The sequence below is a fragment of the Notamacropus eugenii genome, chromosome 3, assembly GCF_028372415.1.
Source record: "Notamacropus eugenii isolate mMacEug1 chromosome 3, mMacEug1.pri_v2, whole genome shotgun sequence".
Classification (NCBI taxonomy): domain Eukaryota; kingdom Metazoa; phylum Chordata; class Mammalia; order Diprotodontia; family Macropodidae; genus Notamacropus; species Notamacropus eugenii.
Window position 1 is genome coordinate 294,856,308 of NC_092874.1, and position 14,378 is coordinate 294,870,685.

Here is a 14,378-nt window from a genome sequence, read left to right on the forward strand (position 1 = left end):
CATGCCATCAGGTGAGCTGACAGATGGATGGAAAGAGCAGGCAACAACTTGGTAAAGGGAAAGGACAGGAGTGGAAGAGATGACCACCACCGTAGCTTTAATTGGAGGCCAGACCTGAGCTTCCTCATAGGCATCATTCAGGGTGATGCGTTGAGCACTACCTTTGTGGGAAGGGTGATGCCACCAGTCTTGTCTCCTCTCCATCCCCTGTTTCCATTCCCCAAGCCCCAAATCCCTCCCACGCATTCCCTACTTCAGCCCATCCAGTCTGAGACATGGAAGCCAGCTAGCCAGGGGAGTCTATGGCCATAGCTTAAAGGCAGCCCCTCCCACCTTCCCTGGAGAGGGAAAGAAGTGGGGGAGGGGGATAGCAGGCAGCCCTTTCCCCAAGGTAGTCTCCCCCTGCCCCCATCTGGAAGGGATTCGTTCTGCATTCTGCAGCCCAGGGATGATGACTGTGCAGCCCACATTTAACCCTTGAGTTGCACCCAAGATGCTGGCAAGTATGTGCTGACAATCTTGATGGTCTGTCCTTGTTCTAACCCTATTCAATTACACTGTTTGATGAAGGATCATTAGCAAGATAGGTTGGACCTGACATGTTCCCCTTCACCTTCTCCAGAAGGACAAACTGAGGCAGAAAAACCTAGAGTAAAGGCATCCACAGATGCCATCCTACAAGCATTTTTACATACCTACCACATTCTGAGCCAGATACTGGGGGTACAAAAAAAGAAAAGGAGAATCCTTTCTTTGAAAGTGCTTATATTCTAATAAGGGAAGCTGGTATGTATAGGGGAGCAGTGCCTAGGGAGGGCGATTTCACAGAAATGGCCATTTAGGTAGTAGAATGGCACTCCTCCCCACACACAAAGACAAAGTCTATTTGATCAGGGTTTCAGGAGTGGGGGTGGGGAGGTGGAGAGGGTAGAAGAGGGGTAGATAGCTGGGGCAGGGGGGACAAAACATTGAAAAGAATGGGTTTGGAGAACAGAGATATTGCAAATATGGCCTGGGCCAGTCTGAAATGGTGAGGGTGGGGCAGTCACCATTTGGGACATCAGGACCCCGTGGCAGAAGCTCAGGAGATAAAAGAATCAAAACCTGGTGACAAGGTAACTGGCAAGAAGGAGGTCTGGGGTGAGGAGCGAAGCATTGATGGATGGAACTAGTGTTCCACGGATGATGGATGAACTTGTGAGTAGAGTCAGCAATTTCAACCTGAAAAAACAAAAACCCAGACTAGCTGAAGTCACCCAAGTCCTGTGGTGTATTCAATGCTCCTCACCCAGAGGCCCCCACAGTTCTATGAGGTATTCAGTGCTCTGCACCCAGAGCTCCCCTCCCCCACCCCCTGTGCTGAGGTCTGTGCTCTGGTGTGTCCTGTCCTGTCGTGTCCCCTCTGCCCCATCTCCCAGTGCTTATCTCTTCTCCTTATTGCTGCTTACTTCTAGGGCAGTAAGATTCCACAATACCCATATCTTCCAATTTGCCTACCCATTCCTGGTCAATTGATAGGCATCAACTTGGCCTCTAGCTCTTGGCTTACTACAATGAGTACTTTAATATGGGCCATTTGGGCTCCTCCTAAGTGCTGGATGGAAATCACAGGGTCATTGATCTATAACAGGAATCTTCCTTAGCTGACATTTTAAAAAGCAGTAAAATGAGACCCAGAGAGGGCACATCGCTTGCCTAAGGGGGCACATATCTTAAAAGCAGGCCCAGGAGTCCAGCGTAGGTCTGGATCCAGGCCCTGAGAAAGGCTATTCTCACGGGAAGGGAATGAGGAGGTTTCTAGGACGCATGACACAGGGTCCTCTAGTTGGTTACAGAAGGATTACCCTGAATCTGCAGGGATCTCATGGGTAACTCCCCAGGGCTGGCCCCAGCCTTGTTTCAGTTGCCTCGAGTTCCACCCATGGTCATCTTCGGTGTCAGCCATTACTGCCAGAACCAGAAACCAAGCCCTTGAGTTTTCTTCCTTTCATCCCCTGAACTCTGCCAGACAAAAACCTGGAGGAAGTTATGTTTTCCTGGGAGAGGAGGCCGGGCAACTTGAAGGTGAAAAAGCGATAGATAGGTACATATCTATCACTTTGTATAAGTGTGCATACATACGTATATGTATTATGTATGTATGTATACACATAGACCACATGTGTGTGGATAGAAACCCCAGGATCCTTCCTCTTTTTGTGCCCCTATGCCCTGACCCCTTCCCATTTCTCTGCAGCTCTCCCCCAACTGCCCACCTCCATCCTAGTGGGCAGGGAACTGGCCCATGGATCATGGATCCTAGACTTAGAGCCAGAAGATATATTAGAGGCTATAAAGGTCCAACCCCCTAATTTTACAGGGAAGACAAGAAAAGGCCTTACACAGGTAGGAAGTAGATGAGAACTTAGGTTCTCTGAAACCCAAATCCACCCATATCACACACCGCCTTCTTCGAGGAGGAAGGAGAATGAGGAAAAAACCTCCCCAGGAGATCTGTCAGGAGAGAAGGGCTGCACGCCAGGGTACTGGCACGTGGCAAATGGGAGGCTTGATTGCTTCGGCCTACCCACTAACCTCCGTCCCACAAGATCGGAGGATTACATTTGTGGAGTAGGAATAGACTTTGGAGGCCATCGGGTCCAACCACCTGGCCATTTTACAGATGAGGAAACTGAGGGCCAGAAAGGGATGATCAATAGCGGAAAGAGAAACGTGTTTGTATGTGTGTTTGGAGAAAGGAGGGGACGGACAGAGAGAAAAGGCCTGAATTCTCCTCCCCCGGACGGCCCAAGCAAATTCTTGCTGTCTTCGCTCCTCGGAGGGCATTGGCCACTGGCGACTGAGATCCCGCCCCGCCCTCCACGCCCCCTCCCCCTTTCCTTCTTGCTCCCTCCTCCCCTCCCTCCCCTCTGGCTTGAAAACCGGAGCTCCGGGTGGCGGTGGGACTGGCCGGTACAGACGGACGGACCCGGGAGGGCAGGGCACCGCGGCTGGATCCGGGCGGCCCAACCAGCCAGGGAGGAAGGATCTTTTAGTATCCCCCGCCCCACTCGCCCCACCCCACCCCCAATCCTGCCTGCATCTGCCTGGAGTGCCCGGGGGCAGGGCGGCAGAGACTCGCTGGGGAGGGAGAAAAACTGCCGCGACTCCAAAGTTTCTTTTCCTTCTCTGCCGGGGAAAACAAACCAAGAGAAAGCCAGAGAGAAGCAGAGAGGTAAACGTGCACATCCCTACCAGGCAAGGAAGAGGGGCAACCGTCTAAATGTGGGTCAAGGTGTCCACCTCGGGCACACCTCTGCAGGGGGTGCACGGTGAGGCTGGCCAGCACTGAGCTAGGAGCTTTGTGGGGGAGGCACTCTGTCCGGAACAGGGTTTGTGGGAGCTGTCCGGAAAGGGCAGAAAGCTTTGGGGGAGTTGCTGTGGGGTTGGGGGGGTGGAGGATTTCGGGTAGAAAGGCGAGTGAATTAGCTGGGAGGGAGAATAGACGTTGGGTAGAAGAGAAAGGGGGAGCCACGGAGGGCTGGGCACAGGGACGAGGCTGGAGCCTGGTCTCCACCACCCCCCGCTCCTCATTCCAGCGTCTCAGACAGGAAAGGGAGTCGCTGCGGGGGGGTTGGGGGGTGGGAAGGCGGGGGAGAGGAAAGTGCTGTTCGAGGATTTTCTGCCTGGGACTAGAAGTCGGCGGCGGGCTACACCCCCGCACCCCCCACCCCCCGCCTTAGACGCCGGCCCTGAAAGTGGGAAGGAAGGCTGGGGGGTGGGGGGGACACAGACCTGGAGGCTTGCCCTGACCTCCTAGTCCTCCGCTCTCCCTCCAATCCTCCTCTCTCCCCGCCGACACCCGGTCCGGGCCAGCCGCCCGCGCTTTCCAAGCCCGAGGATTTAGGGAAAGCCGATGAGGTCATCTCCCATCCAGTTCCCCCCCCTCACCTGGGGATCTCCCTACTTCTCCAGCCTTCTCAGTCTACTCCACCCCGCAACACACAGGAGGGTCTGCCCTTTTGGGGTCCCCTCTCGCCTTCCCTGACCACTTCCCAGGCCAAACCCGCTGAATCGTGGACCCTTTTCCGAGATGGGCGACTGGGGAAACGACGTCCTGGGGAAGGAAAGGAGAGGGAGGGGGAAGGCTTCTTTGCTCAAGGTGACAGGAAAAGAGAGAGGGTGGGACGCGACGGGACGAGACAGGACGGGACGGGAAGGGAAGGGAAAGGAAGGGAAAGGAAAGGAAAGTCCTTGATAGGGTGGAGGGCCTGAAGGGGAGGGGTTGCGACCCTAGCTGGAAATTGAAGAGTTAATTCCAGATGTTGTAACTCCACCTGGAAGGTTAGGTACCTCTGTGTGTTCTGCGCTTGGGGTACAATCAACGCCTGCTTCCATTCTACGGGGTGGGAGTGGGGGGAGTATCCTGCGATAGAACTGGAAAGAAGCATTCGGCCTTTGGAAGGGTCACACGGTACTGGGCGGGTAGAGATCAGGAGGTGGTATCAGATGGCCTGGGTTCGAGTTCTGGCTCCGACGCATACTCGCTTTGTGACCTTTGGGAAAAGCACAGCACCTCTGAGCCTCAATTTCCCCATGTGAAAATGGTGGGGTTTGAAGGATGGGGGGGAAGGCGGGATTATCTCTGCCCTACCTGCCTCGCTGGGTTTCAGCTGCTGGTTTACACCCAGAAATATGAAAGGGGCGGGGAAGGAAGCCGGAGTCACCCATTACCCTCTTTCACCCCCTACACTCCTCGACTCTGGGGGACATTCTCCAGGACCTCCCTAAGGCTTGCCCATTAGGCCGGTGTGCATGGGAATGGGGGGGGGGGGAGAGGGGGTATAGGAGGGAGGGCTATGAATGAGCTCTGCCCTGCCCTAGCTGCCCTCTCCCTGCCCCCCCCCCCCCAGCCCGCCTGCGGAACCCTAGCGCTCCCTGGCACCCTGGCACCGCGCTCTCGGGCCCTGCCTGACCAGTACTGGGGGCTGGAACTGTCTCCAGACTGTGACCTCTCTGCCGAAGGACACGTGGCGCCCGGGCAGCAGCTTCACCCACACACAGCAGAAGCAGCGCGCGGGGAAAGAAGGTGTGGATACACTAGCCCTGCACTCTACTGCTGTGTGACCTTGGACAAATCACTGCCCCTCTCTGAACCTCAGGTTTTTCCTGGGGTTGCACCACTGATTCCCAATGGTCTTTCTAGCTCTCAGTCCGAGGATTCCAAGAATATTTTGGCCTAAGGCAGTTATGAAAACTAGCTGGCGCGCCTGTGACTCTTCCCCCTGTGGTGGGTCCGCTGCCCAAGTCTGACTAGCTCGGAGCCCCCAGCTCTACTGTCGGCCGCAGCGCTGTGTAGGCGCCCCCTGCCGGAGGCCCTGGGTTCTAGCTAGGGATTTAGATCTAAATCTTGGGATTTATATCTGGAAGGCACTTTAAGAATCCCCTAGTTCAGAGTTCTAAATTAACCTGGGTCCAGTGAACTTCTTTTAAGAGTATTTTCACCATTATATCTGGTTTCCTTTTTATCCACCACCAAAAAGAAAAAGGAGAAAACCAACACAACTCAGCAAACATTACTAAAGGCCTGCTATGTGTCTGACACTGTTAACTAAGGTTTGGGGAGGTTGTGACTTACCCATGATCACACTGCTGCTCTCCTGAATTGAAGGATTACAAAGCACTTCTCCCAATAATAACCATGGGCAGGGATTATCATGTCCATTTTGCAGATGAGGAAACTGAGGTTTAGAGATTGCCCATAGTCACATGGCTAGACAAATGCAGGATTTGAACTTAGGTCTAGTCCCTTTTCCTTTTACCCTCTGCCTCTCAGGGGAGACCACCCTGTAGGCAAATGAGGGAGAATAATAATCTGTCTATACTTAAAGCATTTTCCCATTAGTTATCTCATTTAGTACTCTGGCAGGGCAGGACCAATTATCTCCTTTCTACAGATGAAGAAATAGGCACTGAGATTTGAGGTGATTTTACCAGAGGTCACTCTGCCAGAAGTGGCAGAGAGGCTTGTGGGAATTCAGAGGAGGTTGGACTGCAGCCGTTATGAAATTAAGAATTGGGGGAGCTTCACCTGATTAGGGAATTCCCAGGGAGGAAATCCCATTGCCTGATCTGCAATAAGTGGCCTGGGTCATTATGATCTCACCCATTACAACCCTGCCGCTTGAAAGATGGGGAAACTGAGGTTGAGAGAGAAGGGACTCAGCCCAGAAGCCCTGAGCTATATTCTGCATTGCTGATCCTTCCATGTCAGAGACAGATTCTGAGACTGACTCTAACCACTGGGCCACAAGAACTCCTGAAGAAGCATTGGGGTTTATATGATCAGAGAAGAGGGGGGCTGGGCCTTCCCTGTGGGAAACCATGCAACTGCAGAAGGCCCTTAGAAACCTGCTTGGGAAACTGATAAAGGCCCAAGGTCACACAGTCAATATGTGAGAGACAGGTATTAATAGCTAATGTTTATAATGCACTTACTGTGTGCTGTGCTAAGTATTTTATCATGAGCCTGGGAGGTATAATTCTCTCCATTTTACAGATAGGGAATTTTGAGGCAAATTGGTTGAGTGACTTGCCCAGGGTAACATAGCTAGTAAACATCCAAGGTCAGACTCAGACTCAGCACCTCTTGATCCCCAGGCCCATCACTCTATCCACTTCACCACTTAGCTGCCCCAGGTATTGCAACTCCAGAGACTGAGGAAGAGGGAATGATCAACCAAACTGTTCTGGCTGACTTCGAGGAGATCCACTATGAAATGGGGAATCAGAAGCAGTGTGCTAACAGTAGAAACAGGGCTTTGGAATCAGGACCTGGAATCAAATCCTGCCTAGATCTCCCTTCTGCTTACATAACCTCAGGCAGATCACTACAGTTTTCTGGGGCTCAGTTGCCTCATCTGTAAAATAAAGGAGTTAGATGATTTCCACAGTCCCTTCCAATTCTAAATCATATTATCCACCTGCCCTCTGCTTCAGTTTCCCCCTCTATAAAATAGGAGGGACATAGGGATTGGAGTTGAAAACCTCTGAGATTCCTTCTAACCCTAAATCTATACTCTGGTGTATAAATCTGACACTTCTGATGTTCTGTATAGAGTAGCTCACCATTTCCTTAAAACAAGTTGAGGTGGGTGCTGTCAGCATTCCTGTTTGAGAGAAACAGAATCTCTAAGAGATGAGAGACTTACCCAGGGCCCCTAGAGCTCATAGGACCATAGCTCTAGACCTGGAAGGAACTTTGGAAACAGGGATTTAGCGGGGGTCTCATAGCTGGTCATTCCCTGTTCTGTGGTAACCAGAGGCAGGTGGCTTCCTCCTCCAAACATGTTTCAAGGGTTCTTGATGAGTTCTCAGCCCCCTTTCTGAACGTTGTCTTCACTTTCCACTCTGTTCTCCTTCAGGTCTCCACCCACTGGAACTGGCCAGCTTGTCCCCAGCCAACCCCCCACGGAAGAAGGGAGCTGGCAGATTAGCCTCCTAATCCTCTTGTCCTCCCAGACAGTGGGGCCTAGACCAGCCAGTCTGACCTGCTCCAGCTACATCTGGGAGAGCTCTATCCCAAGTCCTTCCAAGGTCATGGTTCCCCCATGAGCCACACCATCCAGGGCAGCACCTGTCCCCTAAGAGAAGGCCAAGAGACAGGAAGCGGCTGAGGATGAGAAAATAGTGTCTTCATCTCAGAGACTGATTGGCCATTCCCTTCCCTCAACACTCCAGGACAGCCCCTAGCAGGGGAAGAAAGTGGAGGTTCCAGCTGGGCCTTCTAGCCTCTTGACCATCCATTGCCCTCCAAGAAACAGGTTAGCATGGACATGAGGAGGATTGAGCAGCCCAAGGCGACTGGGCCAGCATTGGGCTGGATGTCTGGCTCCCATAGGAAAAGGAGACCAACCAAGACAGAGCTGACAACAGACATGATCAGCCCACCCCTGGGGGACTTCCGCCACACCATGCATGTAGGCCGAGGTGGAGACGTCTTTGGGGACACCTCCTTCCTCAGCAACCACGGTGGGGTGGGCCGAGGCGGCGGGCGCTCTCCTAGAAGCTTCCTGCTCCGGACCCTGCAGCAGGTGCGGCGGGGAGGGCCTCCTCGGGGCTTCACCTCAGCCGCCTCCTCTCCTGATCCACCTGCCATCTCGCCCATCATCAAAAATGCCGTGTCCTTGCCCCAGCTCCACCAGGCAGGCTATGACAGCATGGTGGTGGGCAAGCTCAGCTTCCGAGACAGCCCCCGGGGATCCCCTGATGGCCACCATGGCTATGGTAAGTGAATTCTTGCCCAGCCCCTCACCCCTGCCCCTGTTGACTTCCTCCAACTCCCCCATCTCTGGTTTCACATTATTTTTGTTGTTTCTCAGAACCTCTGTGAGGTTTAGTGCCTGACCCCCATGTGGGCTTAATAGATACTCATTCAATTTAGGGAGGGCAGACAGAAAGAGACCCAAAGAATTTGGAGATGGAAGACCTGGATTCAAATGCAGGCTTTGCTCTTTCCTAGCTGGGTGACCTTGGGTGAATCACTTCATTTCTAGACATGTTCTTTCCCCTCTCCAAAATGACAATGAACTGGAGACTCAGTCTCTCCTCATCTGCAAAGTCAGGTTGGACTCGATGATGAGTGACATTTTTCATCTTATTTTAAGGTCTGCAAAGTGATTGAGCCTTCCTGGGGAGACAGATATTGCAGGTATTCTAATTCCCATTTTACAGAGCAGTAAACAGAGGCTCAGGTAAACAGAATCCTGCCCAGGGTCACCCCACTGGCGTTGGAGAGCACATCTGAACCCAGCTGAACCAGCACCCTATGCAGGACATCTCTCTGCCTCTCAGCCACCCCTTCTGGCTCAGTCCTGTGCTTCTGGGCTGTCTCCCAGCCCTTCCAACTTTAATATTCCAAAGCTTAAGCGAAAGGGCTTCCATTGTTGGAGACTGTGGAGTCACGGGCTTGCCTAGCCTGAAGACAGTCATGGAACAATGCTGCCACCTTGTGGCAAAAAAAAATCATAAGCTCATCCCTTCAGCACTGGAAGTATTTTTAGTTCAATCCTCTCATTTTACAGGTGAGGAAACTGAGGCATAGTGGGGTAAAGCACTTGTCCAAAGTCTCGCAGGCACATAAGTAGTAAGCATGAGGGGTAGGATTTACACCCAAATTGCCTTTGCAGAGAACCAGGCGGAGAGACTTTGAGATCTACGTCTAATGGCCTGACCTAACCAAGGACATTGGTCCCTAGTTTCTCCATTGGTCAAGAGTTGCTCACAGTGGTTCAGGTGGATTCAATTCATGACCTTGAGTGACCTTCAGCCCTTTTTGTCTGCTTTCTATATAATGTAAGCTCTCTGAGAGTAGGGTCTACTTTGTCTTTTTTATTTTGTATCCTTAGTTCCTCTCACATAGTAGGTGCTTGATTACCGAGTGAATGTTGAATGCATAGATTATTAGTCTGGTCTGTAAGCAGACAGGATCAACACACTGGCAGCCACGTGGTAAGATGAGTAGAGCACAGAGCCAGGAATCAATTAAATCCTGAGCTCAAATCCAGCCTCCATTTGAACTCAGAAAGACTCATCTTCCTGACTGCAGGACCAGCACTCTAGCCACTTCTACATCTAACTGCTCCTGGGGTAAAGAAGTCATGAGTTCAAATACAGACTTAAGTGCTTATTAGCTGTGTGACCCTGGGCAAGTCACTTCACCCTGTTTGCCTCAGTTTCCTCATCTTTAAAATGAGTTGGAGAAGGAAATGACAAACCTCTCCAGTATCTCTGCCAAGAAAACCCAAATGGGGTCACAGAGAGTCAGATATGACTAAAAATGACTGAACAATAAAAAAACGGATACCACAATGGTACCTCCTCAGGCTTGTGGTAAAAATTAAATGAAAATGTGTGTGTGTTTGTGTCTGTGTGTATGCCTGTGTGTAGGGTATATGTGTGTATGTATGTGTATAATATATGTGACTGATGTATGTGTATACGTATGTGTATATATTGTGTATGTATAGTTGTGTGTATGTGTATGTATATAGAGAGTGTGTATCTGTCTTTTGTTTTCAAAGATGACCATGACAGAGAAATGATGACACGACTTGCACTTGACGTTGTTTTGAGTGAGGGAGGCCTGTGCAAGGTCACGAGCCTCACTTTCTCCTCCTGAGCCATCTGGATCCAATGACCAGATATTCATCAGGATATATGTGAGTGTGTGTGTGTGTGTGTGTGTGTGTGTGTGTGTGTGTGTAGTGGTTCGTCATCACCACCACCTCTGAGTCATCCCCATACATGTTGGACGTGGAGGCAGTGATGCTGGGAAATAGAGAATCAGCCTCTTGAGTCAGGAAGTTTGGGGTTCAGTCCTGATTCTGACTCTTCCTGGTTGTATGCCCGTGGGTAAGTCACTTCCCTTAGTGCCCAGGACCATCTCCAAAACTCTTAAGTTGCAGGGCAGACATACATGATTCTTTACTAGCAGAGAGGGAATTTCCTCCCCAGGAATGTGATGAAATCACAGGTGCAGCCTAAAAAGGGGTGGGGGAAGGTAATGGACTAAGAATCACGGAGACCTGAGTTCAAGTCCTGACTTCTCTACTTGCTAGCAATGTGATCTTAGGCAAATTACTTAACCTCTGAGTCTTAGTTCTTTTATTTATAAAACTGCTCTAAACAGATATTTCATCTGCCTCACTGGGGGTGTCACATGAGATTAAGCACTTCATCTCCAGACACCATGCCTTTTCTCTGGCTGTGCCCCATACCTGGAACTCCCTCCCTCCTCATCTTCCCCTTCTGACTTCCTTGGCTTCCTCCCAAGTCTCAGCTAAGGGCCCATATTCAGCAGGAGACTTTTCCTGAGGCTCTGAATACCAGAACATTTCCTCTGTGATTATCTTCAGGATCCCTTGTCTATGTCTCCCATTGGACTAGGAAGGAGCTCCTTGAGGGCAGGAATTGTCTTTGCATACCCTACCTGACACACTTGTTGTTGTTCAGTCCTTTTTATTTAGTCATGTCCAATTCTTCTTGACCCCACTGGAGTGGTCTGTGCCATTTCCTTCTCTAGCTCATTTTACAGATGAGGAAACTGAGGCAAACAGGGTGAAGTGACTTGCCCAAGGTCACCCAGCTAGGCAGTATCTCAGGCTGGATTTGAACTCAGGTCTTCCTGAGTTTAGGAAGTTCACTCCAGGCCCAGAGAGTTGTGTACTATGGTGTCATAGTAGGCCCTTGATGTCAGTTGATTAACTTCTTATAGAACTCTGAATTTATTGGTATGAGCGATAAAAGACCTCAATCTCTAAGCTTTTGAGGTTCACAAAGGGCTTTCCACTAGCTACCTTGGGAGGTAGGCAATATCTCCATTTTCAGGATGAACTGAGGCTCAGAAAGGTCCCAGATCAAATAGCCAGAAGGTAGGATCTTGTGTTCCTGACCACACAGTGAGTCCCTCCTAAAATGCTTTTTCATTCATTCAAATACAGGCTTTCATATGACTCCTGGTTCAGCTCTGTTCTGCCTCTAGAGTGGGTATTTCTACCACCCATGCAGGCTGGGAACAAAGCCCTCCTTCCTCCGCCCAGACAGCCCTCTTGCCTTTCTGACCTCTATAGCTGGCTGGGCTCCAGCTCTCCTGGCAGGGCCACTAGGACAGGGAGCCTTACCTTTCAATGGAGGCTGAAAAGCCTCCTGATTATGACCATTGTGAGTTTCTTATTGTCCAAGGACCTGGGTTCAGGTCCTGCCCTGTCTTTGCAGCTTGTAACCTTGGACATATAAAATGAGGGATTGGCCTAGCGGATCTCAGAGTCTTCTTGGGATCCAGATTATGGGACATTATTCTCTATCCAAACCACTTCTAGTTTAGAGAGAGCACATAGTCCCCCATGTCCATCCAACATGACTACCCCAAGAAGATTTCAGGTAATATTTCTAGGAATTTTGAACAAGGCAAGATCTTCAAGTTCAACTTGGGTTGTGCGTCACCGAGTCCCTGTTCCAGCTCTCCTCCCACTGGCCTTCCACTGATGCACTGGGCCAGCCAATCACTTGTGGTGGCCAGAGAAAGGAGACATTGCCCTGAGATGGGTCAGTAACCAAATCACTTCAGGGCCTGGCAGGCAAGATTATGAGTTAAATTGGGTTATCACCCTTAATCCCTTTAAGAAACGGACCTCTTTGTTCCTTTGTCCTGACCTACCTACCACCTTCCCCAGCTAGAGCCCTGGGTCTGGAGTCAGATCTAAATTCAAATGACCTCAGACACTTAGTAGCTGTGTGATCCTGGGCAAGTCACTTTATCCCCATTTGCTTCAGTTTCTCATCTATAAACTGGAGAACATGGTAAGGCCCCACAGACAAAGACAACTCAATAACAAATGTGATTTTTTGAAGTATGTGTCCACACCTTGTTGTATAGCCTTGGACAAGTCATTTGTCATCCCTGGGCCTCGGTTTCCCAATCTGACCTCTAAGCCTGAGCCCTCCAGATGTCCTCAGAGAGTCCCTCCCCTCTGAATCTATGGGCCATATGAACAGAAGAGCCTTTCTCATGCCCTTACTGTGGGTCAGGCCAGCCAGGACGTAGTGGACTGAGTGTCCAGGGCCAGCCCCAGAAGCTTACTCAGGACCTGTCTCCTCTCTCCCTACCAGGTCCACATTCTGGATTCTGCACCATCCCCCGCCTTTTACCCACCGAGAGACCCCTGGACAAGGACAGCTCCTATCCTTCGGAGTCTGAACTGCCTGGCTCTGACTCGGAACCCGAGCTGCACCGTTCTGATTCGGAGCCCAAGCTCCATCGCTCCGATTCCATGCTCTCCTTCCGCTTAGACTTGGGTCCCTCCCTCCTCAGCGAGCTCCTCAGTGCCATGAGTCTGTCAGAGGAGCCTGGGAAAGAGCCAGGCCTAGCCCAGACCTCAGAGCCCCAGTCCCCAGCCCCAGAGCCCCGACCTCAGGGACACTGCCCCAACGGGGTCTCAGTGTCAAAAAGCCCCATTAGGGAGAAGCCAGGGAACCTCCAGCCTGAGAAGCTGAGAGCACCTGCCAATTTGAACCCGGTCAGGGGACACTGGGTGGGCAGCTGGGGCCCTAGGCCCCACTACAGTGAGGCAACCGCCCGGCAAGAGCTAGCAGAAGTGCTGCCCCAAAGCCGGGCCTCATGGGAGAGCCAGGATGAGGGACAGGGGGGCTCCCCTTGCTGGGCAAGGAGCAGCTCAGAGAAGGAGTCAACGAGGGTCCCAGTCCCCAGCACAGTTCAGGCAACAGCATTCCAATTTGCTGATGAGGATGATGAGGTGAATATGTGAGCATAGCCCTGCTAGGTCCAGGGGATGAGAATCCTGGCCGGGCACCGGGACCTCCAATGAAGTCCCTTCTCCCACACCATCGTGGAGGACAGAGGATTTGGGGTGGAGGGGAGTGATCCACTGCACCCAATAGGACAAGTGACAAAGCCAGGAGCTGGAAAGAAGTGGAGAGCAGGGGAAGGGACGAGAAAGGAACTGGCATTGCTTCAAATCCCCCCCAACATCACCCCTACCCCCAGGTCCTGTCCCACCACCTCATCCTCCCTAGGCCAAACCAAAGTGTTCGGTGTGTGGAGAGAGTAGCCTCTGGTACTTCCAGAGACTTGGCAGGAATCTACCTCCCTGCCATTCCATTCCCACCCCCCTACCCTCCCCACCCCCCCCACACACATATCCTTTAAAGAGTGGTCAGAGGAGCAGGGCAGGCTTGCCCCTGCACCCTCCTCTCCCTTCCGTGGTCAGAAGAGGCTTCCTAAATAGGGCTAGGTAGGTGGGTGCTGAAAGACAAACAGCTGAGAGTCATTTGTTCTGGGCATAGTCAGCCCACTCTGACCCTTTCCAGCCTTGGGCACCAGATGCCCAGCTTCCCCCAGTGCCACACCCCCAGCTGAGCTGGGGCTATACAGTAGAGCCTTTGTGATTAGGGGAGAAGAGGGAGGGCAGGACAGCACAGGGGCCTATTGTCTTTACCACCACCACCACCAGTTCGTTGGCCAACCCACAGGGGGTCCATTCCAGGCTGTGGGGAGGGGGCCTTATGCCTCCCATTAGGGTTCCCTGCTGGGGACTGGAGTGTGGCTCCCCAGCCCTTGCCCCTGACCCTCTCCTGTTATACCACACTATCCCCTCTCTTCCAGACTGTTCTAGAAGTCATAACCAAAGGTCACCATGACCTCGGCCAGGAGGAATGCTTGGCCTTGGCCTTGGCCATCTGGAGATCTCTGTCCAGCCTGATTAAAAGAGGAGGGTTTGGGTTTTTGGTTTGACTTTTTTTTTTTTTTTTACACAAACTCATCCCTCCAGATGATGCCAAGAAACTGTCTCTGTTCTTGTTTGTCTCCCTGAGGATCTGGA

General features: G+C 51.7%; 1 protein-coding gene and 2 long non-coding RNA genes across 6 annotated transcripts in view; 1 reads left to right on the forward strand and 2 right to left on the reverse strand.

The window, feature by feature from the left end:
• Positions 1 to 4,809, reverse strand: part of LOC140534689 (uncharacterized) — a 41,377-nt gene extending 36,568 nt beyond the window's left edge. Inside the window, exon 1 of the long non-coding RNA XR_011977426.1 lies at positions 4,333 to 4,809. This is a non-coding gene — a long non-coding RNA (uncharacterized lncRNA). The remainder of the gene's footprint in view (positions 1 to 4,332) is intronic.
• Positions 746 to 4,280, reverse strand: LOC140534688 (uncharacterized). The gene is made up of 3 exons (XR_011977425.1): positions 3,775 to 4,280; positions 1,845 to 1,947; positions 746 to 1,221 (listed from the first exon to the last, which is right to left on the reverse strand). It is a non-coding gene; the product is annotated as an uncharacterized lncRNA (long non-coding RNA).
• Positions 2,915 to 14,341, forward strand: CDC42EP1 (CDC42 effector protein 1). 4 transcript variants are annotated; one of them, XM_072655987.1, is made up of 3 exons: positions 2,915 to 3,237; positions 7,404 to 8,265; positions 12,649 to 14,341. In XM_072655987.1, the coding sequence occupies exons 2-3, from the start codon at positions 7,809 to 7,811 to the stop codon at positions 13,302 to 13,304; spliced, it is 1,113 nt and encodes a 370-aa protein (XP_072512088.1). In that variant the 5' UTR covers positions 2,915 to 3,237; positions 7,404 to 7,808; the 3' UTR covers positions 13,305 to 14,341. The 4 variants fall into 4 exon arrangements, with proteins under 4 accessions (XP_072512088.1, XP_072512087.1, XP_072512090.1 ...); XM_072655986.1 differs by having other exon boundaries at positions 2,915 to 3,214; XM_072655989.1 differs by having other exon boundaries at positions 3,201 to 3,311.
• Positions 14,342 to 14,378: the final 37 nt, after the last annotated feature.